This window comes from Rousettus aegyptiacus, unplaced genomic scaffold, assembly GCF_014176215.1.
Source record: "Rousettus aegyptiacus isolate mRouAeg1 unplaced genomic scaffold, mRouAeg1.p scaffold_m13_p_15, whole genome shotgun sequence".
Lineage (NCBI taxonomy): Eukaryota > Metazoa > Chordata > Mammalia > Chiroptera > Pteropodidae > Rousettus > Rousettus aegyptiacus.
The window spans coordinates 54419291-54446411 of record NW_023416290.1 but is presented as its reverse complement, the minus strand read 5'-3'; the positions used below and the strand labels follow the sequence as shown (position 1 = coordinate 54446411).

The 27121-nt window shown below is 39.0% G+C and overlaps 1 protein-coding gene across 12 annotated transcripts in view; it reads left to right on the top strand.

The window, feature by feature from the left end:
- Window positions 1–27121, top strand: part of CYRIB (CYFIP related Rac1 interactor B) — a 119174-nt gene that overhangs the window by 66476 nt on the left and 25577 nt on the right. For 4 of the 12 annotated variants that reach the window (XM_036233030.1, XM_036233029.1, XM_016119813.2 and 1 more), the window contains 2 exons: window positions 9308–9346; window positions 26124–26206. In XM_036233030.1, coding sequence (XP_036088923.1) covers window positions 26134–26206 — 73 coding nt within the window. In that variant the 5' untranslated portion in view covers window positions 9308–9346; window positions 26124–26133. Of the gene's footprint in view, window positions 1–9307; window positions 9347–9611; window positions 9631–25154; window positions 25238–26123; window positions 26207–27121 lie in introns of all 12 variants that reach the window. The other 8 variants (XM_036233038.1, XM_036233037.1, XM_036233028.1 and 5 more) reach the window with 5 other exon arrangements.

Genomic DNA, 27121 nt, shown 5'->3' with positions numbered 1-27121 from the left:
TTATTAATCATTTAATTTGGAGTTTAAAGGTAATCATTTATGGCTATTGTATAATTTTATGGCCCATTGTATATTTAACTTTTTAAAAATAAGACTAATAATGTCTGAGAAAAGAGTGTATTAGGAAGGAGCCTGGATTTGCTGGCTAAAATAAATATTATCTGTTGGTGTCAGTGATCAGTACTTTTTCCTTGTCTGTCATTTAGGGTCGATCACAATTTTTCTCCATATTCATAGTTTCAATACTAAAGAGTTTTTTTCTACTTTTACTGTCACCTTTTACAATGCTTTTCTCTTAATTCAAGGAAGCCAGGTCTACTTTCTGGTTGAAAATTTGTCATGTTTCATAAAATCTGTTCTAGATATAATGGATTCCTAGAGACTAAATTAAAACAAAAGTTATACAGTGAAAGTTAGAATATAGAGATGCTTTTACATTTGATAGAAATTAAGAGAAAATGAAAAGGGGGAATTAAAAGATGTACAAATTTTTGTAAAATTTTGGTAAGTGAGCAGAGCAGCAAATGATAAAACAGCAAGGATGTTATGAGTTAGTTTTTTCAAAATTAATTTTGTTATATTGAAATTTTGTTTTAAAATCATTCATTTTATCTTTTTTCCTTTATGAAATATCTAGGTAAAAATTATCGACGATATGAAAGTATTCATAGCAGCAGTCAAAGTATTGCAATAATACAGTTTGTGGGTATTTATGTGTTAAAAATCATTTAAACTAAGATGTTTAAGTCTGTGAAAAAAAGACAGCATGATTCTAGTTTCTACTCTATATAGCTTGGAGAAGTTTTAACTTGTTGATTTGCTTCCTGTTCTTGGGTTTGTACTGTTTTGAGACTGAAATGCTCAAATAGGCTGTTTCGAGCATGTAGTACAAAATAGTATGTGTGCATGTTGATAGTGATTTCAGGAAATTACAATTTCTTCTTACTATGTAAAGACAACATTAGGCAATATACATATATATGTATGTCAGAACCTGAAAATATTAAACGTTTTCACTTCATTATGTCTGCAAAACTTCTAAATGTTAGGAAAAACCAAGTTCCACTAAAGAATTACCAGCTCATTTGGGAAATTAAATTAATCTATATGATGCGATTTTGTGGTTTTGTGCATTAATATTTTATCTGTTGAACCATTAGATATCATCTGGCTACTAGTGGAGATTTCATTCTTAAGAGAAGATCCTGTAAGACCTGTAAGGTAGTTTAATAAGAGGAGAGGGTAGACACGGGACAAAAGCATTTCATCCCAGGACGCATGTTGGACTATGTGTTTTAAAGATAGAGCTTCAGCACATAGTATACACTCTTTGATCATTAAAGAGTAGTTTTTAGAATAGTACATGTCCTTTTGTGAAAGTGTTTTCAAATTTTGGTTTGTAAATTCAGGCTTGAATAGTCAAAATCTGAAATTATCTAAACTCTCCAGTAAGTAGAAAGAAGGGCAAACAGATTAATTTTCAGACATGCACAGCAAATCGGATAGTACGAGTTGAAAAAATTAGTGGGATTGAAAAACCCTGTCCATTGTTCTGTGAGGTTCTTGGTGTTGCCGCAGCCTCAGCCTAACAAAGCCTTTTTTCTTACGGGCTTTTGTGTTAATCTGTTATTTATCCGGCGTTAGCAATCAGATGGCTAGCATTTAAAATCCCTCTTTCAGAAGGAAAGAACATTTTCCTTTTCCATGTTAGCCAAATGTTCATAAAACTCCTTTAAAAATGATTTTACTTAATTTAAAGCAAAAGAAAAATGTCTTGGAAGTTGTTAGTAGTGATGACATTTTTTTAAACATTACAAGGCAAAGTCAGATGTCCTCACTCCTAGTTTTCTTTGACACTGTCCTCTAGTAATGCAGTTACTCCCTCATCTGTTTTCTCATAGCAGTTTATCCACAGAAGTCTAGTATAGTGTTTCACTTAATTTTAAACACTATATTGTAGCTGTTTGTTTACATGTCATCATTTCAAACTATCAGCTTCTGGAGGGCAGGTCTTACCAGCATTTTATACTTTGCCGTGCGTGTAACATCTGTCCTGTTGGAGGCCCTCTACTACTGTATTGAATTGCCATTAGGAAGCAGTTCGGAACATTTAAGATTTTGTGACAAGGTATTTTTTATAGTCGTTTAAAAATCTGTTATTTGGTTGGTACTGAGACAAATGTCTGCAGCAATATCACACGTCAGATACACAGTATCACTCCAAAGTGGTTATAAACGCCTGTTGCGACTGAGTTTTTTGGTCAGCCTATAAAAACCATTATCTGTGAAACCATGGTGATCATGTTATTTAAAGTCTATCACTTTAATTTTTAAAAGAAATTATACATTTTTTCTAAATTTTATCATTTATCTGCTTATCTGTATGTTGATGTCTCCTCGTCACTCATTTTCCCAAACAGATCCTTTTAGCAGAATGACCAATCTTATGGGGCCATAACTCTAAACAACTTGCATTTATTCCAGTCTCCTTAAAATCTGTTATCATATTTGCTTATTCAGTCATCTACTCACTCAGCATATACAGTGTTTCAGATGGTGCGCCTGGTGCAGGGGGTGCAGTAAGAGAGACAGACTGTGATGCCCACATTCAGTCCTGGGAAAGAGCCAAACATTTCAGTGAGTGAAATGATGTGTTATGGGGCCCATCAGAAGATACTTAACTCACGCTTGGATTGTTCTCTTCTGTCACACTCTTCTGGTCTCTCAGTTTCCGTTTTAATTGTAGTCTGTAACAGCAGTCTACTGTGTACAGAGTTGTTGTAGACTTGTTACTTTTTATATATGAAAGTAGTATTTCCACAGGATAAAAATCGTGCTATTTCCTTGTATCACAAACACTGCTGGAGACACAGTAAAGATTTTAATAATATTTGTTGAATTTAAGCAGCACACTGGACTCTTAGCGCTACGTAGTAACAGCACTTACACAGGCGGGGTGCTGTTGGCCTAATGTGGCAGGTAAGACCTGGGAGAAGAGCCAGACAGTCTTAATAGATGTCCCTCATTCTTTATTTGAGCCTCTCAATCTTATGAGTTGGTATTGTCTTCCCTTTCTACAGATGAAGAAATCGAAGCTTTGAGAAACTTAAGATTCTTACTCAAAGTTAAAAATCTAATGGGTTCTTTATGTCAGATTAATTATATGTGGATCCGTATTTTTCCAGGGAAATGATTAAATATTTGTTTTAGTCATAGAACTCTCTGGAATTAGGAGAACAGTGTATGATAACCCAGGCACAGAGCTTCTCTTTGAAACTCGCTGGCCACATGTGGATCAGGTCTGTGACGCTGGCCTGGTCAACATCCTGCTGCAGTGGCCTGAACTAGACAGTGCACTGGCTTGTGTGATTTGTAAGCAATACAAATTTTATTTAATTTGCCCAGATTTTGCAAATTATTTCTCTAATTTTCAATGATATATTGAGGATTAAGAATAAGAGTGGGATGTGTGCATTGGATTTTATTAGTGATTCCTAGTTTCTTTTGCATATGTTGATGTTTCATTCTAGTGTATGGAATAAGCCTTTTAAAATAATGCAAAGGTGACTCGAAATACAGCTATCTGCATTTTGAGATTTGTGCTGTGCTGTTCAGACCCTGAAGTTTGAGAATACGTTGCACTTAAATACATGCTTTTATAGAACATTATCTCAATTTGGGGGGCTTCAGTATTTTGCTGCTAAGCAGTTGCTTATGTATTTCCAGCTATAGGAAAAAAACAGCTTGTGGCAAATTAAGATATGAATTCAGCTTTGGGACTTTGGATTTGGACCTGTCCGCATTTCTGTCAATTGTCATTTCCAGAGGTGCTCTGTGAAGTGCCGCAGTGGTAGAAAGGACGTGGGTGAATATTGTATTCTTTGCTTCCCAAAGAGACCATTTTTCTTTTGTTTATATAGGTTAGGTCTATTGACATTTATGTATTTTTTATATAGGTTAGATCTATTACTATTTATCGTAAGTAAAAGTGAGCAGTCACGTACTTCCTTTATCCTTGTTGTGCAGCTTACAGAATGGCGTGAACATCATTGTTATGCCTTGGCCAAATTGTCATACTTCTAAGTTTGGATCTGCTTCGAGTATTTTATCCGTGGCATTCTCAGTATCATGAAATATATCCAAGGTCCTCTAATTTTTGCTCGTGTTTCTTCCTCTGGGACTCCTTTTTCTTTTCCACCATAACTACTGTTCTCATTTACGTTCACCTTCACCGAGGCTCCTTGACCGTGTAGTCAGTCTCCCCCATGGCTGCGGTGTCAACATTCTTGCGGTCACCGTTTCTTTTATAAGTCTGTATACGGTCCATTAGAATTTGGCTTTCAGCATTATCACTTTTGTTTCTTTGATGCACTTTTATCTTTGTTGGCAATTCCCCTTTCTTTGGTTATCTGTTTTTGTTAAATGTCACACAGGTTTGTCACTGGGAGACAAGGAGGTATCACAGCCACACACTTTATAGTCTTTGCATGACCTGAATAAGAGATGTCTGTGACTGATCAGTGGCAGACTTTGGAAGAAACGGTGTGATTGGTCACTGATAATGATGTAAGAGATTAGGGAACAATATAAAATGATAATAAAGTATCCCTACTTTCAGTATCTTCATTTCTCATTACATTTTAAAGACATAACTAGACATTTTAGAAAAAATGTATTTACAGGTATGATTTATACAATAATCATGTTTCTAAAGCCTGGTGGTATCTTCATCTAGCCCTTGCCTCAGGTTTTCCAGTTATGTTGGTTTATTTTTTACGGATTCATTTTAAATTTTACGGTAGAAGTTAGTTTTATATTCTATAAAATAGATAGTATTTATTTTATAGAAAGTTACATTTACAAAAAGGAATATTGTAACCATTATTGCTTGAACAGATGAGATTGGGCACGTTCAAGGTGGCATGGCTATAGACTAGATAATTTAAATGAGTGGAAATCTCTGTATTACAAAACACATACTCAAAGAACTTAATAATTAAATGGAAACTCAACCCAGGTCTCTAATTCCAGAACCAGAGTTCTAAACCACTTTGTTTATATTATATTATATTGTTTCCTTTTTATTGTTAGGGAATATGTTTTTTTCATATATATTTACTATTTTGCTTTTTCTTATAAATTATCACGATTTTATTTATATGAACTATTAAAACATTTTGGATTTTATTTTTAATTTTTATATGATTGGTTTTGTCCATTTAAAATTTCACGTATTCCTTCAAATTACTCCTCTAAAGATGAGTAAAGTGTTGTTTTCTGTATTTACAATTGATGTAGTTTTGAGAAGTTAAATTTTAATTCACCTAGTTTGGATAGGCTGAGAAGGTGGTATCTCAATTTCTGTGGGATTATTTCAGTGACATTTATTTCTATTAAATAAACTTTTCTCCATTGCCCTGTGATGATTACTTTATACAATCCTAACGCGGAATGTTCTCTGAGCCTTCTACTGCCTTTTCCTGCTTGTTCAAATCCTGTTTATTTTGATATTAGTACATAATAGACTTTCCAATAAATGTTTTTTACATCCACATAGCGTTGAGCCTATTTTGATTTCTTTGTTCTTTTCTCCTGACTGTAGATATGTCAGTTACACACAGTTTTAATTATTAATGAGTAGGACTGGGCCTTCTCATCTGCCTGTTTTTCAAAAAATTTTCATAGAGTTGCGTGTTTCTTTTTTCTCAAATGGATGTAGAATAACGTTTTCAAGGTCTTAAAGCTTAGATACTGTATTTGTTGGGATTATATAATAATGCACTTTATTATATCATCTGATCCGGAAACACGTCAGGAGGCCCTTTAATTCAGTGCTCTTTTCTATTTCTTAGATGGCTTTTGAGGTTGCTCTGCGTATGTCAAGGGGAACTTAAAATGATCCAATTAGATTTTAGCATATACCTGAATGAAGAAGGAATGCAAAGTAGGTTGTGTGACCAGTTAGATCTGAGTACTGCCGTTTGAAATACTGCAAAGCTGTGAATGTGCTTGACAGAATGCTCTGAAGTTGTAACTCTTATGTTTTATGCCTCGCTAGGGGCAAACAAATTTTAACACCTACTTGAAGAACCTTTAGGTGTGGATTTTAGATGCTTGGGTTATCTAATTCACGTATCTAATAATCACTATTTATGACCTGATATTTGGTTTCTGAGGGTGAAAACAGTTATAAGTGTGTTATTATTTCTTGATTTATTAAGAATTTAGATAAGATAAATAAAAATTTTCCCCATGGATTTATATAAGTGGCACTGTTTTTTTCTCCTGTGGTTTATGAAAGTATGAAAGTGGCCAGCCAGGCCACTTGTTTTGTTTATTTCTGGGTGGCTGCAGTCGGCCTTAGGAAAGGAAATTTTTCTTTGGCAGAAAAAGCAAAAAAAAAGTGTTTATTCATTCCATTTGTGGTAACATTGATCCAAGAGAAGCTTTTGAGGAAAACCAGAGTGGTTAGGTTTTGAACATAAATAGCTCCTATTCATCCCTTAAGTGATGGAGAAAAGCGAAAGGTTAGGCTTAGTGTGTCCGTTACAGACAACGCGAAGTTCCAGAGCAGCAGTTGCAAACTGTGGTTCATCGACCAGATGTAGTCCTCCACCTGTTTCCTTTGGAATACCGAGTGTTCCTAAAATTTACTTAATTAGTTGATAACGTCTGAAAATTGTTCTACGCGACTAGCTGGCACCTGATCCCCAGTGCTGTTATTTTATTCAGCGAGGGGTGTTGATAGCAGCGGCACCCTTTAGACTAAGCGTACATCCTTGTCTGCCCGAGTTAGCACTTCTCACCTGGCCGTAGCCAACCCCACGTGCATTTAACTTGGCAACCGCTATTCTAGAAGCCATTGAACACAGAAGTAATAGAAATTTAATCCTGCTAATGCAGCGGGACCTTCAACTTTGAGTTAACAGGATATAGAATAGTAGGCGTGAAGATTTTAGGTAGTGAGTTCGAGTGGAATATGGAATGCGTGAGAAGTTACAGTGGAATCCAAGGTTTTTACCTGAGCAACTGGAAGGATGGAGGCACCATCACCTGAGCTGGGGAGGCTGCAGTCGGGGGTTTCGAGTGGGGAAGATGCTTGCAGTTTTGGACGCGTTAACTTTGAGGTATCAAGGACCTTAGTGGAGATGTGGAGTAGGCAGTGGTGTGAGACTGGAGGCGGAGAGAAGTGTCTAGACTGAATGAATGAATTTGAGATGTACAGGTGATGCGTGAAGCCGTGAGATGAAAGGGGTCCGTGAAGGGGGTGGAGGACCCGGGACTGAGCCCCGGGGCATATCCGCGTTCAGGGGTTTGAGAGAAGTTCCCAGGGGAGATTAGGGGGCAGCGTCTGGTGAGAGAGGATGGGAGAAAGGGGTGTGGTGTCCCGAAGAGCAAGTGTCTTGACCTAGTTTCACCCTAGAAACAGCCTGAGACGGGGCACCTGTTTGGGGACCTGGTCACAGGAAACAGAAGTTGGAGAACTGGGGCAGGTGGAACAGGAAGGAAGGAGCGTCCATCCGAGAGCGCGCTGGGACAGGTCGCTTCTGTGAGCAATGGGGCTTGATCCTGAGGAGGCGCCTGAGAAGAACATGCCCCCGGGTTATTTATCTGTGAGGGTCCATGGTCAGGGGACGCCCACAGTGTCGCCCACAGTGTCGCTGTCAACACTTCGACACTTCCGATTTGCATGTCTCAGGATGGCAGAGGAGGCCCTGTAGGCATCTCTTACAGCAACACCTGTGAGCAGAAAGCGAGCCTCAGTTCTGCAGCTAAGGGGCAGTGCCTCCGCTGGAGTGAAAATGTGAGGTGGGGCACCAGGGGCGGCCGCCACGGCCCACCCCCTTGTCCTCTCTGTTACGCACTTGCCGTTTAGTCCGGTCTACGGTGAAGCTTTCAAGGCGGTGGCTGGCCACAGTCTATTAGACTTACAGCAGGAGGGTCGGTGAAATAATTTTTATTTCACTCTTCCATCACTCTTTCTAGATTTTCTTCACCTTCAGCCAGCACTCCCAACAGGTAGAGGCGTTTGCCCGGCAGAATGACCCGGACCTTCCCCAAGAGATCGGTGCCTGCAGCTGCCTCATCCTTGTTGGGCTGTAGTTGCTGCAGCTGCTCGTTCGTAATCACCGCCAGGCAGAGCAGCCCCAAGCGAATCCCCTGGGTTCTTAATAGATCCCCTCCGCTCCCCACTGTGCAGCAGCAGCCAGTGCCCGTGGTCCTCAGAGTAGTGACCCCTCCTCCCTTCTTTGGCGGGCTGGTCCAGTATGACCAGGTGAGAGTTGTGGAGTTCTTCCTGTGTCCCCTGACAGAAGCCTCTTCTCTCCTCCCACCAGAGCCTAAGGTTGCCAATCTTGTTTCCATCCGTTGGTTCCTGGACCCATGTTGCGTTTTCGTTTTTTGAATCCATCAGATACAGACAGCATCCCATTTCCGCCTTTGGAAGACAGTGTGTCAACTCACTTACCGTCCTGGAAGGCGGTGTCCCGTCCCTTCAGGATACTTACTCCGGGGCACTTTTATCCAGAGAAATTGTATGTTTCTTAAATCCAGAACTCTTGGATTATAGAATAGTCATTAGAGAAAGAAAGTTTTACATAAAGGTGATTGGTTTCATTGGTCAAATGGTTCTTCTCACGGTGAACTAAGCTAGTTTGTTATAGTGGTTATAGTTGCTCTTAGTCGTAAGCTTAGAATAAACTCATTTTGAAGATTTAATTTTACCTAAAATTGTTTTAGACTTCAAAATAGTAAAACCAGTCCTAGAGAGGACTTTGTGGTTCACTTCAGTTTTACCTCATATGCCTCTGGAAGAGGTTATTGTCATGAAATATAAGGGTCTTGGTACCCGTAGTAAAAATCAGTTTTTTAGTAGCGTATTGCAACTGAATAAACTTGAGCTGTGATAAGAATATAGAGATACACTGCTTTTGAAAATTTTAGGCCCTCTTTACACGGACAGAGAATTACTAATTTTCTTTCTTTGTTTTCTTCTGTTTCGTAAGATATAATGAGAACTGTGTACTTTTCTTGGTACACCTATTATTAGTCTTTGAATGTCTTGAGGGTGACAACTAGGTGCCTTATCACTTACTGGTGTTTTCCAGGTTATAACATAATACCTTAGTCTTAGAAGGTCCTTTGTAAATAGTTGTTGCGTTAATCCAAGACAGACAGGACACAAACCGTATACATGTGACATGTGACAAGTTCATGCATTCATGAGCTTTATTTTTAAAGTTTTAATAAACTTGTTTTAAAGTATAATAATGTTTTAGACTTTCTTCCTCTGTTCTTTCTTTAACAGATAGAGGGACGAGAACAGAATCACCAGCACTGGCTGAAGGTAAATATGTTACGGGGGGAAATGATTACTCAGATCCAAATGACAAGTTATGATTTAAATGAAAAACTACGTTGACTAAAGGTGTAGGCTAGAAGTTATTGAAATAGCTTTGAAGAAACTTCTGTTGGCTGGTACTGGAAAATGTTCTGTACATAATATTTGAACTGCTAAAAATGTCCTTAGGGAATACCTTACATCGTTCAGTGTCTGGCTCAGAATAGGAGGTAGTGGGGGAATGTAAATTAATTAGGTTTTTTTTTTCCAGCTTTCTTTCAATAGGAGAGGTATGTGTTTTTTTTTTAATTTCTTTTTAAGTCATTTTAGCCACCACCAGTGTAGTCGATCAGAAAAGGTCTAAGCCGTAATTCTAACAGCTTAAAAAATAATTTATGTTTATTTATTTATTTGAAAGTTAGAAGGGAAGACAACTTTTATATACTTTCTTAATAAGCAATTCTACCAATTATTGGTTTTGAACCTTTTAAAAAAGTCTTAGAAGTAAATAATACAACAGAGTAGTTACTGTTAAAGGGTCCTGAGTACTTGAACATTTATAATCCTGTAATAGTTTTAACTATAACTAGTTAATTTTAACAAATGGGTATTTGAAAATGTAATTTTTCTGTAGACACTGTGTTCTTCAAGTGAAAATGATCGGCTTAAAATGTTTTAGTCATAAACATGTTGACATTTCGAAACTTGCCTGTCGTTTTATTAGAATTGACGTGACAGTTATGATGGCCCTTGGGAACTGTAGTCTCCTCACCTACTCTGTGTGTGACAGTGCAAGAGTTCTCAGCCATTTTTGGTGTCATGGACCTGTTTGGAAATCTGGCGAAGCCTGTGAATTTCTTCTCAGAATAATGATTCTAATAATGATTCATGATTTTACGAAGTAAAAAACATAGGCTCAAAGAGGACATCAGTTATATTGAAATACAGTTAACAAATGTTAAAAATACAAATTTTTGATAGAGTAATATGTATATATTTCTTAGAGAATAAGCTTTGGCGACAATTCTGCTAAGTACTGTAATTTCGAATAATGCTGAGTTTGCAGTAATTATAATGTAATAAGAAAATACCTCTGATTTCTATTGATGTCAAGTTCATAGGTATTTCTAATACTACTGTGGTTTACTCCCTATCATCTTGGTTGAAGGAATTGCTAACTTTCACATAGAGGTTGGCACAAAAGTTCCCATCCAAATTTACAGGTCACTGAATTCTCTCTCTGGACCCCAGAGTAAGAACTGTTAGAGAAGTCAGCCAGACCTTTCTTTCTCCATCATACTTCAGTAAGTGTAGATTTTGTGTTCTGTATAATTAATCCTAATTACACATCCACACCTTAGGAAGTAGCCTAAAGGTATGGGCTAGAAGTTCTTGAAATAGCTTTGAAGAAACTTCTCTTGTCTGGTTAATAATCACAGAAACAACATATTCTATGGGAAAGGGAGTAGAAGATAAGTGTTAAGCCTCGGAGCATGCCTGTCTCCAGAGAGCTTACGCACTAGTTCAGAAACACGAAACACACATGTTAAAAAAGTTCGAGATGCTCAACGTTTAATAAGGGAAATGCCGTAACTGTTTGTGGCAGGAAGGATGCAAATAGCAGGTGCTCTGATGCGTGCGGTGTGGGAACACACAAAAAGGTCAAGCCTTGTAACAGATCACCAAGTGTTTTCCAGTTATTTCAGCAGCATGGAAATGATAATGCGCTAGCCTGAGTGAGGAAGAGCCTGGAATGGTGTTTCTAAATTTGAATGTTCAGCCTCTTGTAGCTGACTATGCTGATGAAGTGAATGGTAGGTCTGTTGAAACTTGGTTGATATTAAAACCAATGCTAGTATTTGTTTCGCAGGTGACATGGTGGGGTATCCGACTTGGGGGTTTTTGGTTGTGATACTTGATTTGTTCTTTCAATGTGATCTGCCCTGGTGCCATTTTTAAAGAGATATTCTCAAAAGCTTCACTACCAGGGTCATTAAATGAAGCCCCACTTTAAAAAAAAAACTAATTTGCTGCTTTTGCCTAAATCACCAAATTTCTCTAGTCCTCAGTTCCTTTTATAAAATTAGAGACTTGAACTCCATGATTTTGAGTCATTTTATGAACCCTACTGTATTAGGGGCTCAAATTTTCTATTCTTTCTCATTCTCTTCACTTTTTTCCTTTCTCTTCTTCTTCCTCTCTACTGGCAACTTTAGACATGTAATACAAATATTCAAACTAGTTAAGTCAATTTACTTTGGTATAAATAAATGTTGTCCTTGTATATGCCATGCAGAATTTTAAAAAGTATTAAATAACATAGCTCAAAAGAGTTTATATGATCTATACATTCTGCATTCGGTCTTAATGATTTGAAAAATCCATTTAAAATATGCTCCACTATAAGAAAACAATGCATTACCTCCTATTTTTTTAAAGTAGGTTTTTCTTTCTTTTGTTTTTGAGTAAATAAGCTCTTACAGTGTTATTAGTGAAGGTGTCAGGCCTTGACATTTGAAAATAGTCGTGGAGTATGCTTTTAAATTTATTCAGGATATCTGTTTCTACTCTCCAACTGAAGTAAAATAATATTTTTAAAAATAATATAATGAAAATACGTGTTTGGTTATAGTTAACCGCCTCCTCTGCAAGATCACAGTGTGATGAAAGTCCTCTGCTGGAGTCGCTTAGCGTTATGCCAGATACTGACTATAAATGCAGAAAAATTACTCAGGCACAGATCTTAAAAATTATATGATTACCGAAAAGAAAATGTATATTTTGTTTTTGTATTCTTTTTGCTTATGACTAGTTTGGAGGAGTTATAGTTTAGAGAATGATTTTAATTGAAGTTATAGAACAAGGGAAATATTTGGCTGTGCCCTCCTATAATGTCACCGTATAAATTCCTTTAGTGTACCAGGCTGAGACACAAAGACCTGACAAACGGTAGAGAAATATTTAAGGAAATTGCTTAGTTACCAATGATAACTTTTCTAGTTATCATTTTTTTTCTTAAAAATATTTTTCTCTTAGAATTTTATTTCTAATTTAAAAATTTTAATACTGGAATTTCTTCCAGGAAGAATTGAAAAATTTTTAACTCTTATTGGATGAGTTGTATGTCTTTTCATTTATGACTAAGAGCAGTGTGGCGTAATGGTTACAAGAACTGTTGGGAGCCAGATTTGCCTGAGTAAGAATTCCAGCTTCACTGTTTACCTCGAGCAACTTACTTAGTCCTTGTGACCTTCGGGTTGCTCAGAAGTAATATGCGGATCGTAATGTTAATCAACCTCATAAAATGGTTGAATGTTTTATAAGATAAAATGGTGTATATACTACTGATCATAGTATGTGGCACATAGTAAGATCTCACTCATTGACGTTTACTTTCATTCAGTGCTTACAGCATCCAAGGCTTTCTGCAAGGTTCTTTGGATACAGAGGTGCAGTTACTGTCACAACCGAGGACAAATGGTTTCGTTGTTCTGAGTCCCTTCAGTCTGTAATGTTTAAGAAGGTCCTTAGGATGAGTGTTTCCTAAATAACTCCCGAACTTTATTCTCTTTCTGAACCTAAATTATCATAATTATTAGACAGGAATATCTTGTTTATAATTCTTGCATATGTGAGTATGTGTGTATAGCCTGATGGATAACTTCCTTTTGACCTCAATTTAACACATCTAAAGATATATGAGATATTTAATGGGTTGTCAAATGGCACAGAGATTGTTTAGTTTACTTCCAGGAGGCCAGTGAGAACTAGGACCAATAAGGAGAAGTTAACAAGTGAGTGAATTTCAGCTTAATACAAAATTTGTGTGTTTCTTTAGGGCAAGCTCATGTTGAGTTGATTATGCGTCATTTGATCATTTGCTAAAGTTTCTAGAACAGTTTCTAACAATTGAAGTGTGAAGTTGAAGTCCTTTGGAAATGGGATAACTTATTCTCTGGGTACAGTCATGCAGAGTAGAGTATTTAAGCTGGGGCTAGATGGCTGCTCAGCATGGATGTTGTAGAGTAAATTCATACTGAGGTTGGATGGTCAAGCTTTAGTGTTCCATATTAGCACGTGTTTTAGTCCATTTGAGCTGCAGTAAGTACCAAAGTGCCACAAATTTGTTTCTCACATTTCTGGAGGCTGGAGGCTCTAAGGTCAGGTGCCGGCATGGCTGGTTCTGGTGAGGGCCGGTGGCTGGCTTCTTGCCGTGCCATCGCGTGGTAGAGGGGTGAGGGAGCTCTGTGGGGTCTTTTTATTACGGCACCAATTCTACTCATGCGGGCTCCTCTTTGATGAGTTAATTCCTTCCCAAAGGACCTATTTGGGTGTTAGGATTTCAACACGTAAATTTTGAGTGGACACAAACATTCATAGCACATAGTCCCTTACTGGTGTAAGGTTTCCTTAATCCTCGATGGTTGGATGCGAAGCCATTCTGTTTGGTGTCTTCTGCTCCTCATAGCGACTGTTTCCTGTTAATGTTGAGAAGAGACCCCAATCCATCAAAAAAAGTAAGGGTACCTCACTTCAGAGAATACTTTAGCTTTAACTGAAATAACGTGAGAAAGTAGAACCTTTTAACCATTTCAGCCATAGCAGGGTATGTAAGATCAGTGCTGAGTCCTGTATGCCAAATCCTGGCAGATTCCCTTGAGTATATCATGTTTACAGATGGAAAAGCAGAACAGCATTATATTATTTAGGAATATATCTTTGTAGTAGAAAATTTTAAGAGTATTTGAAAAGGAAGAACACATCAAGTCCTGATTACCTTAGGACTTGGGAGAGGGGAGGGGAGGAGAGGAAAGTCGATTGGGGGAGGTTGAGATGGTTAACTGTGCAAAAGAAGTAGGGGGGCATCCGAAGCAAATACTACAAAATGTTACTGATTTAATCTGGGTGTTAGAATATGTGAATGTGGCATTTTGTATGTTTGAATTGTTTCCTAATTTAAAGAAATAGAAAGCAAGAAAGAATCAGCCTGTTTGGGAAGCCTTTGGTTAGGTGTTCTTTTTTCTGTATGTTCATAGTTGTGTTTGCACGCTTCTGTTTGAAAGCAAGTCACTATCTTACCTGGTCTCTCCCACCTGTCTGTAGGCTTCTCAATACCAGATACTCAGTATCTGTCCCGGTGATTGGCAGAAAGTACCTGAATTCCAGTCCGGTTGGTTTTATTGAGCATCTTTGAATGAGTCACATGTATTCTTTGAGCATCAGTGACTTTGCATTAAAATTTTTTAAAAATTATTGATAACATAAAAAAGAATGTGTGTACCTTTATTTGTAAATTTAAAAACCTAAAAATAAATGACTCCCGTGAGTGCACCAGTAGTTGAGGAACTAGAATGTTACTCAGGCCTTGAAGTTGCCCACTCCTGGGCCCCCTCTCCCCACCAATAACCACTGTCTTGGATTCTGTGTTTATCATTCCCTTGCATTTACACACACACACGTTTACCATATATATGTGCCTTTAAGTTTCAGGTTTCAAAATAGTGATAAGTTTTAAGAAAGTGAATTCAGAATACTGTTTTTAATGTCATGATCATATTTTTTCAAGAGAAACCCTTATAATAAATTCTTGCAAAATACATAATTTTGAGTTTCGATTTTTAAAAACCGTTTCCATCATACACCATTCTGTACCCGTCTAAGGTACTTTCCTTAGAACTTTGTGTTAAGCCTTCGCATACCCCATGCCTGTGCCTGCTGGGAGACGTTATAATTATAGCAGGAAGCAGGTCTTTGCTTTTTTGTTCTAAATTTGCAGCTGAGGCAGTACTCTGCCTTGGTAGTTTAATTTTTAATGGCTAGAGGTATTGAAGAGTACTAGTACTAGTAATCTCTGAATCAAAGTCAAAGATGCCATAACAATCTCATGTAATACTATTTTTTTGTGGTTCATTTCCTTTTAAGGAACAGTGTTGGGTCTCCTAATTTTTACTTATTGCACATGGCCAGGCATTCTAGTAAGTCTTTTATTGAAAATGGCTTAAATAAGATTTTTCGTTTTAAAATACTAAATCCAAGTATGTCCACTAGATGTCAGCATTGGGAAAGATGCAGTGTACCATACATAGAATCATAGCCAGAAGCCATGTGAAAGACTCAGCCTAAGAAGTAAACTGACTTGTGTAAAGTCACATATTTTGTGATGGAGTCAAGAATGGAAATCAAGTGTCCCAGTCTCCATTCCGTTGTCCATTTGCGTCACATGTCTTTAAGGCAAGTAACAACTCCGTGTAATTACTAGACTAAAAATACACATGTTGATCCTGGCATGTGCTAGAGATTCATGGGAAGATTTTAGTGCTATTTTGATGGTATTGTAGCTGGGCACCCAGTAGTACCTGAATCCTGCTTCTCTTCCTTGACATTTTGCAAAGGAAGGCGAATCAAAGGATCGCTTTATTAATAGTTGTACTGGTATCTGCTAGTGATCCAGTAGATAGTGTTGGTAAGATTAAGGGTTAAGCTGCTCTCTAGAACTTCCTTTGTACTGGTCAGATTTCAACCAGGGCAGCAGAAACCTTGCTAGGTGTTTTAGAACAGGGGATTTAAACATACAGATTTATTTATACGAGTGTCGGAAGCCTGAGCAAAAATAGGATGCTGAGGTCTGAGTGCTTTTACTCACAGCTCTGCCGCCAGTTCTGAACTGTGTGCCAGCACCACTTCTGACACTGAGAGAGAGAGCTTCCCACACGCCAGCCAATTCTCTAACTCTACAGACATCATCCGGGTCTTCTGCAGTGTACTTTGACGCTAACTTCCTGGAGTTAGTGCAGACCCCAGGTAAGGGCTTTGCTCCCGCGAGACTGCCCTCCATCCCAGATGCTGGTCACAAGTCCTAGGCCTTCTGTGCTGTGACCTGCCAGCTATAAATTCGGGGTTTTCGTGACACCCTTCTCAGGCTTGATAATCTGTAATGGGTCACAGAACTCGGGAACACTTCACATCCTAGTACCAGTTTTATCATGAAAAGTTTTGTAAAGGATACAAATGAACAGCCAGATGAACAGGCACATAGGGTGAGGTCTGGAGTGTCCGGAGCACAGGAGCTTCTGTCCCCATGGGGTCGGGTGCCCCACCCTCCCAGCCCGGGGATGCGTTTACCAACCTGGCAGCTCCTCAGACCCTGTCATTTAGAGGTTCCATTGCACAGGCGTGTCTGATCATAAAGCATCGGCCATTGGCGACCAACTCAGTCTTCGGTCCCTGTCCCCTCTCCGGAGATCAGGAGATGGGGCTGAAAGCTTTACCCCTCTAGTCATGCCTTGGTCTTTTTGGTAACCAGCCTCTGTCTTGAAGCTGTCTAAGAGCCCGTCAAGAGTCACCTCATTAAAACAAAACACGCTCTGTCACCCAGGAAATTCCGAGGGATTAGGAGCTCTGTGTTATTAGAAACTGAGGATGAAGACCAAATATATATTTCTTATTTTATCACATGAGATCACTTAGATATTAATGGTAACCACAGGAAGCAAGTATCCCTTCTAGGGCTGGGGAAACAAAAGGGAAAAGTTGGGTTAGGCGGAATTAGGAGCTCGAAGGCTGAACCCCGCGGATCTGGGTGCCCAGACCTCTGGCGGGGGCCGGCACTGCGCTGTGTCCAGGACCTTCGCAGGAAGCGAGAGCCTAGAGCCCCAGCTGTTTTGCTGACAGGATTCGAAAACAGAAAGAGGGATGTTCTTTCTTCCCACCTTCCAATATCCTTTTAGTCCTTCCCGTTGATGGAACCTGTGAGGCGTGAGCAGACAGTAGTGTAGGAAATGCGCTTTACAGCTTCTTATCCCCAGCCTCGCAGAGCAGGTTGTGGAAGGAGAGGCCTGGGGACGAGGGGTAACGGGGAAACAGGCAGCGCATTCAGTGGCCCACGTGGTTGGCGCACAGCAGTAACGGCATTGTCTTGCTTCGCTCTCAGCTTATGCTCGTTTGGTCCAGGGGTACAGGTGGGAGGGAGAATCCCGGTGACTAGGGGAGAGCGTCGTCCAGGAGGGCATGTTGAGTCCACTCATCAGGTTCAGTGGGACCAGTGGCAGTGGGGGGAGCATGGCAGTCCCGGGAGCTCAGGTTCTGCGTGGGCATGTTTACCGCAGAAAGGCCAGAAAACAGCGCGAGGAAAAGGGAAACCCTGGTTGTGCTGTTCAGTGAGCAGATGCTTGTTGCCCAGTGGTCACTGTGCCAGAACAAAAGATACTGTTTAGCAGCTTCTCTTTCGGGGAAGAAATGGGGGAAAGAGAAATGAGGTAGATGAGAGAAGGAGGTTAGGGTGTGATACGCATTTGCAGTGCGACCGCTAGAGCAAAGAGCTCGTCAGGACAGTCTCTGCAGGTGCTTTAATGTGGGTGACCTGCGTGAGCTGGCTGTTTCTCTCCGTCATGCCGACGCTCGACTGTTGGCGGTTTTTAACTTACAGAAAGTTAGCATACGTCAGTACCATCACCTGCAGCTGCTAAGGAATTAGGATTATACCTCTCCTTGAAATTATTTGTGTCCCTAACCGATTATCAAATAAAAGAAGTGACACTATTTACAATTAATTCACTAGGTGTTTATTGAATATTTACTCTGGCCTATGTTGCAGATATACTGTGTGTGTTGGTATCAGGTGCACTAACTGGACCTTGGCCTATAAAGTCAGTATTCAGCTAAGGCCAAAGCCGAAAATCATAAACTTCTCAAGTACATTAATCTGAAATTTTATTACAAGTTGATAGTTACAGTGTTATTAATTTTAATAGCCGGATTTTGAAAGTTTGACCTATTGAAACTTTTTCGTTTTTACACTGTGGTCAGCTGCTGGGCCGCTCATAGAGTCGGTGCTGTGCATTTGCACTAGCCGGCGCTTGCTTGCACGTGGTGATGCTGCAGTTTCAGTGAAGTCGTTCTGCAGAGAGTGCAGCGTTCGAGGGCGGGGGACTTGAACGTTACAGGAGCAGAGGTGCTAAGTGAGACTGTTGATATCATTTGAATTTTTTTTGCTGTTGTCACTTGTACTTGCCACTCTGTGAAATCACTTGAGAAGTGTTTATCCTTACATCGTAGATCTAGAATTATGGAATTGGAGTCATGTCACAGGCTTTCAGGTTAGCAAAACTGTGGGGATTTCCATGGCCTTTCAACTTGGCATTCACCTCATCGCATTATTTTCTGTGCGGTAGGTGGATGAGAAGGCTCTTTTCAGTATGTGTCGTATAATATTCTGTAATTGCTCTCTCAGAACACAGCAATTTGGCTATTTTTTTCAGCAGATTCCAGCAGATGAATTACTTTCTCTGAAAGAGCCATGGTTTGTTAGTAACATTTTTTGTGTGCGTTGGCATTGCTTTATCTTCAGAGAACAATAATACTTTTTTATGTTAAAGCAGATTTTTAAACATGTAATAGCTGCTTAGTTGAGGATTATGAAGGTGATTCGCTATGTTTTTATTTATACAAAATAGAACATTTTGTCACGTTCCATTGCTATTATAGTTTCTGAACACACAGCCGACGGGCGTGAACAGAGTGTGAGCTTGTGATTCCTGTCACTTCTGGTCTTCACGTGTGTGTTTCATTGTCTGAAAATTGCATATTTTTCGTTCCTGATTTTTCATTCCATTATCATTTCTTCAGATTCACAGTACATGTTATATGAGAACCAGAAATGTCTTGGCAGACAAGCAAAGCAGAAGCACATTTGAATTGCACGTGAACCCACCATCTTGTCAGGTTTAAAGGCTGCTGGTTGTTTCTGCAGGTGTGAATGATAAGACAGAGAAATAGCATGTGTAATATTAAGTAATATTTTTATGCACAACAGAATATAATTCAGGAACATTTTATAGTAATATGTTTCTAAAAGATCCTTTTGCCTAGAATTCAGAGCTTGGATAAATATAAGAATTTTTTTTCTTCACCAAAAATGGCTGGCCGTTTCTAAGTGATCATTTTGGTGAGTTTTTTTTTTTTTTTTTTTTTCTCTCACATTCACATATTCTTAGTCACCAGAAATTGGTATGGAATTATGTTAAAGCATTCTCATGAAATCTGTTGTTTTGAAGTTTTATTTAAGAGAAACAGGTATGTTTCAGGATCTCCTTTTCCTCTAATTCTTCATATTCTCATTCTTCATTCAGTTATCTGTTGAAGATGATAAGGGACGTTGGCTTGATTTTAGAGCTTCTTTGTAAACTTTGGAGGGAGCAGAATTGAATGCTATTTTTAATTCTTTTTCAGATGTGAAGAATTCCCAAATAGGGCTTTTTTGGAGGACCTGTTATCTAAAGAAAATTAAATAAAATTGAAAACCATATTCTAAAGTTTATTTAATCTCATGACTGCCGTTCAGTTTTATGGAGATCACAGTCAGGATATAGGCTGGTCTCCATTCTTACTTGTATTTCGGACCGTATTTATGGCTATGTAAGGATATTATGTCTGCCACAGTTATTTTGGCAAGCTGTAGACCGTCTTGATATTCATATTATCTGTTAGTTTATTTCCCTGATGTTTAATATTTAAAAAATTCTTAATCGTCGTGCATAGAGTATATGGGTTTGAGGGCGAGAGAGAGACTCCATTGACGGGACGACCTCGCAGGGAAGGCAGCGCGCGCTTTCTAAATTCTAAGGCCTTTTTTTTCAACTCAGAGTTTTCAGTTGTCAGTATTTATTTTGGTCTTTTCACTCCCCTCCTTGGAACATTCCTATAACTTTAAATTTTTGTTTCTGTGTGTATTTTTAATTATGTTGAAATTATTCAACAAATAGTTATGGCTACCTGCAACATCGCAAGCATTCTAGTACTTGGGGATAGAGTAATATATACAAACAAAGCCCCGGCATTCTTCAAGTTCACCTAGCAGTGGATGACAAATAATCGAAGGAATGCGTTTGTGTTAGATGGTGATAGCCTGCAGTTGGGGAAGGTGATAGAGAGGAGAGCGGAGGAGAGAGCCTCTCTGAGGTGGTCTGAGCAGTGGCTTGGTGAAGTGCCGCAGCTTGGTGTCATTTAAAGGTCTGTGGGCAGAGCACTGTAGGCCAGGAGTAGATGTTTCCTTTTCTTTTATTATTATTATTATTATTATTATTATTATTATTATTATTATTAGTTTGGCAAAAACATAGCGAGGTCATTTCTTGCATGTGAGCATAGAGGATAGATGGTTGGAGGTGTTAGATTTAAAAGAAGCCTTGTGGAATGGTCGCCTGGCGAAGCAGGAGAGTGATTGACTGGAGATACGTAGTAGGGTCCCCTGGCAGAGTGATGCGCTTCGTGTTTGTGGTCACACACTTAGTGTGGGTGAGGGAGGTAGTTTTGCTACCTGAGGGATTTTTGGCAATATCTGGAGATACCTGGTTGTCACAGCCAGGTGCTCGAGTTATACCAGGTCTCAGTGCGCGAGGCCTGGGACGCTGCTAAACACCGTGCAGTGCACAGGACAGCCCCCGCCACAAAGGGTGGTGTGGTTCCAATGTCAGCAGTGCCGAGTTTAAGAAAGCCTCATTTATGGTGACGTTAGTGGGTTCCGTTTTTCTTCCTTCCCATCTCTCACCCAGAAATATTTGTCCAGGTTACAGACTGGGCTTGAAGAAAGCTGACAGTAAACAAGTGGAGTGATTCGGATCGTGTTGAGCGGACCAAGGGGCTGGGTTCGCGACGCGGTAGAGGACGATGGGGCAGGGAGGGCTGTTGATGAGGCTGGCGAAAGGGAGCCCCTCCGAAGAGGGGGCGTTGGAGGCGCGGCCTCAAGCAGGAGCAGAAGCCAGCCGTGGCAGTGTCCTTGGGACTAGCATTCCAGGCAGAGGAGACAGCATTAAAGCACCCTTGAGATTAAAAGAATAAATGGAAGTAATAGCATCTTATAGGAATTTTCTAGAAAGAGAGAAGAAATGGGTTGTTAACTGTAGTGTACAGCCGTTTTCCCTTTGGCCTCTATGATTCTAATTAAGAAAACTTATTTTCAAATGTCTGATGGGAAAATGGTCTAATGTGTTTACTAAAGTGCCTTTTGTGAGCTCAGAAACACATTCCACAGACTACCGGCCAGGAAGAGCGTGTTCCTGTCCAGATAAGTCGCCAGCTTTGAAGGAAACGTTTAACATAGGGACTCGTCACAGATTCCGCCAGAAATATTACGAACACTTGAAGTAAACTATGTCTGGTTTCTGTGTATTAAATTTCTTAGCTCACTTACTAAATATTTGTAATATTTAGTTTAAATCCAAGGCTTAAAAGAAGATACTTTGAAAGAATTCTTTAGCTTTTTCCTTCTAAATTTAAAATGTAAGACTTGTCAGTTTACTATTCTAAATTATAATATTATTTATTTTGAAATAGTGCGTCTAAAATATATCAGTAGTATTTTAGACCAAGTTGTATATAATCTGCAAAATCTTTTATCTCTTTTGGTATCCTTCATATCAGATTTATTTATTCATCTGAAACTTAGAAGTCTTATTAGTCAGAACTCTTTTAGATGCAAATGACTGAAACTCAACTCAGCCAAACAATTAAAGGAGAAATGGAAAGAAATGAGGGTATCTTAAAACCAGAGGAGGATCTAGTAGCTCAACTGCGGGAAATGGTAGCTGGAACTTAGGAACAAATGGAAACAGAAATTAATTATTTTAGGACACTTTCTTTGACTCCACTGCAAGTTGGCTTCATTCTTTTGTGACAGACTGGCTTCTCTGCGGCAGGAAATATGGCTGCCACACTCTCTGAAGCCTCACGTTCCACAAGTATTGCTGCTGGGAACACAGATCCTCTAGGTCAGGGGTTCCCTACCCCCGGGTTGTGGGCTGGTACCGGTCCATGGCCTGTTACGGACCGGCCCGCACAGCAGGAAGGAGCAGGAAGTGAGCGGTGGGCAAGCAAGCCAAGTTCATCTGTATCTGCAGCCGCTCCCCAGCGCTAGCATCACCGCCTCAGCTCCGCCTCAGATCATCAGACATTGGATTCTCAGAGGAGCACTAGTCCCGGGTGCCACAAAGGTTGGGGACTGCTGCTGTAGGTCAGTCAGGTTCTACAGTAGCCATAGCGATAGCAATAAAGAGACTGCTAGGCATTGTACTAAATGTTTTGTTTCTATTAACCCATTTATGGGTTTGCAAACCCTCTGAGTGGATGTGTATTATTATGTACATTTTATGGATAAGAAAACAGGCATGGATAAGTTAGAAATCTTGACTAAGGTCACAGAGCTGTGAAGTGGCAGAGTGAGGGTTTGAACCCAGGAATTAGCCAGAACTGACCGTTAGCCACTGTGTCGCATTCACTGAGGTAAATCACACAGAGGGGATGGTTTGTTTTGTTTTGGGCGGAAGAGTTCCTATGCAAGACAGATACGGCTTTAATTTTTTTATTTATCCTTTATAAAGGTAGACAACTGATAATATTATAATGAACTGTTCTTGTCCACGGTCGGGGCGGCCCGCACACGTCTTCACTGAGTGCCGTGCGCTGGGGAGACTTTCTGCTTAGGATCGTACTGCATCAGTGGTTCTCAGCCAGGGGCACTTTGCCCCCCAGGGGGCATTGGGCAATATCTGGAGTCATTTGGGGTTGCTAAAACTTGCGTGATGAGTTACTACTGGCATCTAGAGTCTTACAGGCTTAGGATGCTGCTAAAGATCCTAGAATGTGAGACAGCACCCCCCGCCTCTGCAACAAAAGACTTACATGGCCCCCAATTTTAGTAATGCTGAGGTTGAGAAACCTGGGCTAGGTAAACTGAGCCATTTCAAACTGAGCCTGTATTCAGGACGAAGAGGTAAGGAAGTCTAGTTCTTTGTGTGTGTGTGGGGCGTGAAGCAGGAAAAGGGATGAGGGTCACTTCAGGCTGGGGCGCCCTGAGAGAAGGAGTAGGTGGTGAAGGAAGTTTGCAGGAGTTATAGGAAAAAGGAGCAGACAAACTTGGCTAGTTTCAGGGTTTTCCCCAAGGATTGACTGTGTGTGTACAAGTCAGAAGGTAAGGAAACTTCCTCTCCCCTGGTGATGGTCTAATTTTAGGGACAGCCTTTCACAGTGTTCGTGACAAAAATGGGTTTTGTGATTTACTCTGATTTATAAGATTGAAATTGATTGATGATATGAGGACTCTGGTTTGTATGAAAAGGAAATAGAGCTGTTACTGTTTTTTAAAAGTATTTTGTGATTCTTAGGTTACAATGATAACAACAGCCAGTATTTATTAAATACCCTCTGTGTGCCAGACACTGTGCTAAGTCAGAGGGCGTAATCTCACTGAACTCTTATAATACCTCTTTAAGAAAGTGTCTACAATTATATATATTTTACTGATGAAGAAAATGAAAACGAGTCCCAGGATGGTTAAGTAGCATCCTCAAGGTCAAACAGCTAGTAAGCTCGAGTTAGAATTCTTGTTCGATTCCGTAGACTAAACACGCTTAACACCAGTGGCATGCTGCCTTTTTCCTTTTAAAGACAATTAATTATAGCCCTTTCTCAGGCTTCTTTTTCATTTATAGTTGACACTTTGATGACACTAGGTAATTCTTTGTATGTTTGGTTCTTGCTAGTGAGGGAATTTTTAGGTGTTTAGAAACAGTCCATACATATTTGAAATACTCTATTTCCAAATCATTCCTTAAAAAATCTATTGAATAAATTTAGTAACCAGATTGAAGTGTAATTATTTAGATATGATTTTGGAAAAGTGCTTATATTTTCCTAATGTATAAAAAGTTACTAAACTTTTTAGTATATATAAGGTAATGTGAAATAGTTCCCTTTTAGTTTTTATCTCAGCTTATCCTTTTGTGTATAACATTGTACAGAATCTTTCCAGTGAAATTCTGTACAATAGGGATTTTCATACCAAAAATAAGATACATCCCTACCTCTTCCATTGGGAGAATATTGTTTTCAAAGAGAAGGGACCCTTCATTTTATGTTTTGCTTTCACATATGCCAGCAATTCCATATTTGGAGAAAAAGTCCTGAGTTTGGGGGCGGGGAGGCGAGGGGGCGCGAGGGGTCAGTACCTGTGTTACCCTCGTCTTCCTTCCCTGTAGTTACTGCAGCCTCCAGGCATCCCGGGTTCCTGGCACCACCTTCCACCTCCTTCCTCACTGAGTCATGGTAGATTCTTGGGCAAGGTTTATTGCAGTACCTTATCTTTACTGTTTTTCCTCTGCGAATCCACTAAATTGTGATATTTGCTGGCTCTTTTTATACTGGTTTGCTATGTCAACTTTTAAGCTACATACTTTGTATTGTTGTATATAGTTGATATTGTTGGATAATCTGAGTTAAATCATTAAAAGTTTGATTAATCTTAAGAATATTGAAGATGTAAAAAATATTGGTTTATGTGTGGTAAATTTTTAAGCAGGCCATTAATTGAACTTCCTTCAGTCTTTAATGGTTAAATGTGGTTTGAATACTGTCTTCCTTGTATTCCCAATAGGATTTGATCTGCAGAAGGAAAATATCCCTATTATTTTATTTAAAAATAATGTTCTCAATATTTACTTATTTGATGTTAATTTACATTGAGAATGTAAGCCTCACGTTTTAAAGGAGTAATGCTCTCATAATCAGATGTAAATAATGCAAGTTACATGCAAAAATCTAATCTTTTTACAGTCTTGCCTTGTGTAACTCTTGATACGTGGAAAAGGACAAGAGCTATAATCTCAGAGCCAAATGTGCTTTTGTTGTTCAAAATTTTTAATGCCAGAAGCATCTAGACCTGCACCTGTTGGTAATTATGAGCAAGCCAGCCTTTGCCAAGTCCCAGGCCTCTGCTTAAAACTTTTTTACTGGAACTAAATGATGTTGCCATTTTTATTTTTAGGTTTGCTGGCATGGGTAATCTCATTAAGGTGCTAACCAGGGACATAGACCACAATGCAGCACATTTTTTCTTGGACTTTGAAAGTAAGTCTCTTTAGCCCTTCACAGCTGGTGTATAATGGTACAGGTGAAAGATGAACTATACTCACACCGCAGTGAAGGCCAGCCAGAGTATTTGTTAATAAAATATGGAGATTCAAAGTTTGCATGATTTTTTTCTTAATCGTAGGCAAACATCACCATCATATGTATAATTCTTTAGTTTTTCATTTGCTAAAATCATGTCGAGTCTGTAGCCAGTGATGTCCTTTCATTAGTCCATGAAGCAAGTAGCCTTATGATGAATATTCTAATAGTATGCCTTAGTGACTATGCTTACAATCCTATGATAATTTTATAAGAAATCAGAATCGTGCTGCATATCCAGAATCAATACTTAAATAACCTCCACAAATGAATAACCAAATTTGGTTAGAAATATATGCTTTATTTAATGACATACAGAAGTAGGTTTAATTTTCTGCTATTTAAAGATAAAATGCAAAGGTGAGGTGTGGCCAAAACTCTTGATATTTGGCTTTGAAATAAATTGTTGTTTCAATATAATATTAAAGAAGATTACATGTGAATAATCCTTGATCAGAAATTTCTTTTTCAGAATACTAGCACTATTGGAATACTTACAGAATTTTTCATTATAAGGCCATTATGAAACTTGTCTTGGGAGAATTTTGAGAAGAATTAGAGCAACAGTTGTGCCATTGTGTACGGGAAAACCACATTTCACCTCTAGGTCCTACATATCAGCACGTTGAGAACCCGGTCGCTGCCTGCCAGAGCACAGGCTGGGTAACCTGAAGGATGAATTCATGGCCTAATGAACATTTTCCCTGTTACTATTTTTTAACAAATTTCAGTTGTTCTTTTTTATAAAGGGATATTTTCTCTTTTCTCATTCTTGTCTTGACAGGTACCTTAACATGGGGAATCTTCTTAAAGTTTTGACATGCACAGACCTTGAGCAGGGGCCAAATTTTTTCCTTGATTTTGAAAGTGAGAAGATGATTTTATATCTATTTCTCTTTGCCTGCAGTAGACTGCGTTTGTCTTGCACTAAATGAATGTTTCCACTTTGCCATCTTTTTAACTGCTTTGCATGACTGAGCTATGAATTATTTGAATACAATTTCTGGTGCCTTCTAGAACGGGAAGTCATTTTATAGATTAAATTGTGATAAAATGCTTTCATTTGAATTTTTATAAGAGATTCATATCTCTTAGATATTATTTTATAATTCGAGATCTCTAAGAAAACATTTGAGATTCTCTAATGAAAAAAATTTTATAAAAAAATTCTGGTGGAAAGGATAAATGCTACTTCAAAATTTGTTAATAGGCAATATTTGGAGAAAAATTATTAACTGTGTAGCTATTGAAGTATTTTAATACAAATCTGTTCATGAAGGCCATTCAAAGCTCAGTAATTTGGGCATAATATTAAAAGGTAAGTGTGAACCTTAATTATTTAATCTTTGGAGATAATTTGAAAAGTTAAGAACTAATGTATTTATTTCGGGAATTCCTCTCTCTAACTCTAAATTAAAAGAAAGATAACGGGTTCACAGACCTTTCAGTAATTTGCCTGCTGTTTGTTCCGTGTCGCATGACCTCCTGCAGTGGTCTGAGAGCGCCAGGTAAGTGCCCTCCACCCCCGTGCATGCTGCGAAGCTTGCTCCTGTGGCCGTCAGGATCGCTTTCGCTTGTCTGGTTGTCAAATTGAAAACAATGACATTAAATGGGTGTGTTAGTGTGAATGTTGCTCTTTTCACTGATCATTAGAAAATTGTTAGGAAAGGGTGAAGAGATGGCCTGCAGATCGTCACATGCGATCCTTTCCATCACCGCCTACGATGAAAACATTTGAACAGATTTTTATTTTTATTTATTTATTTTTCGAACACGTTTTTA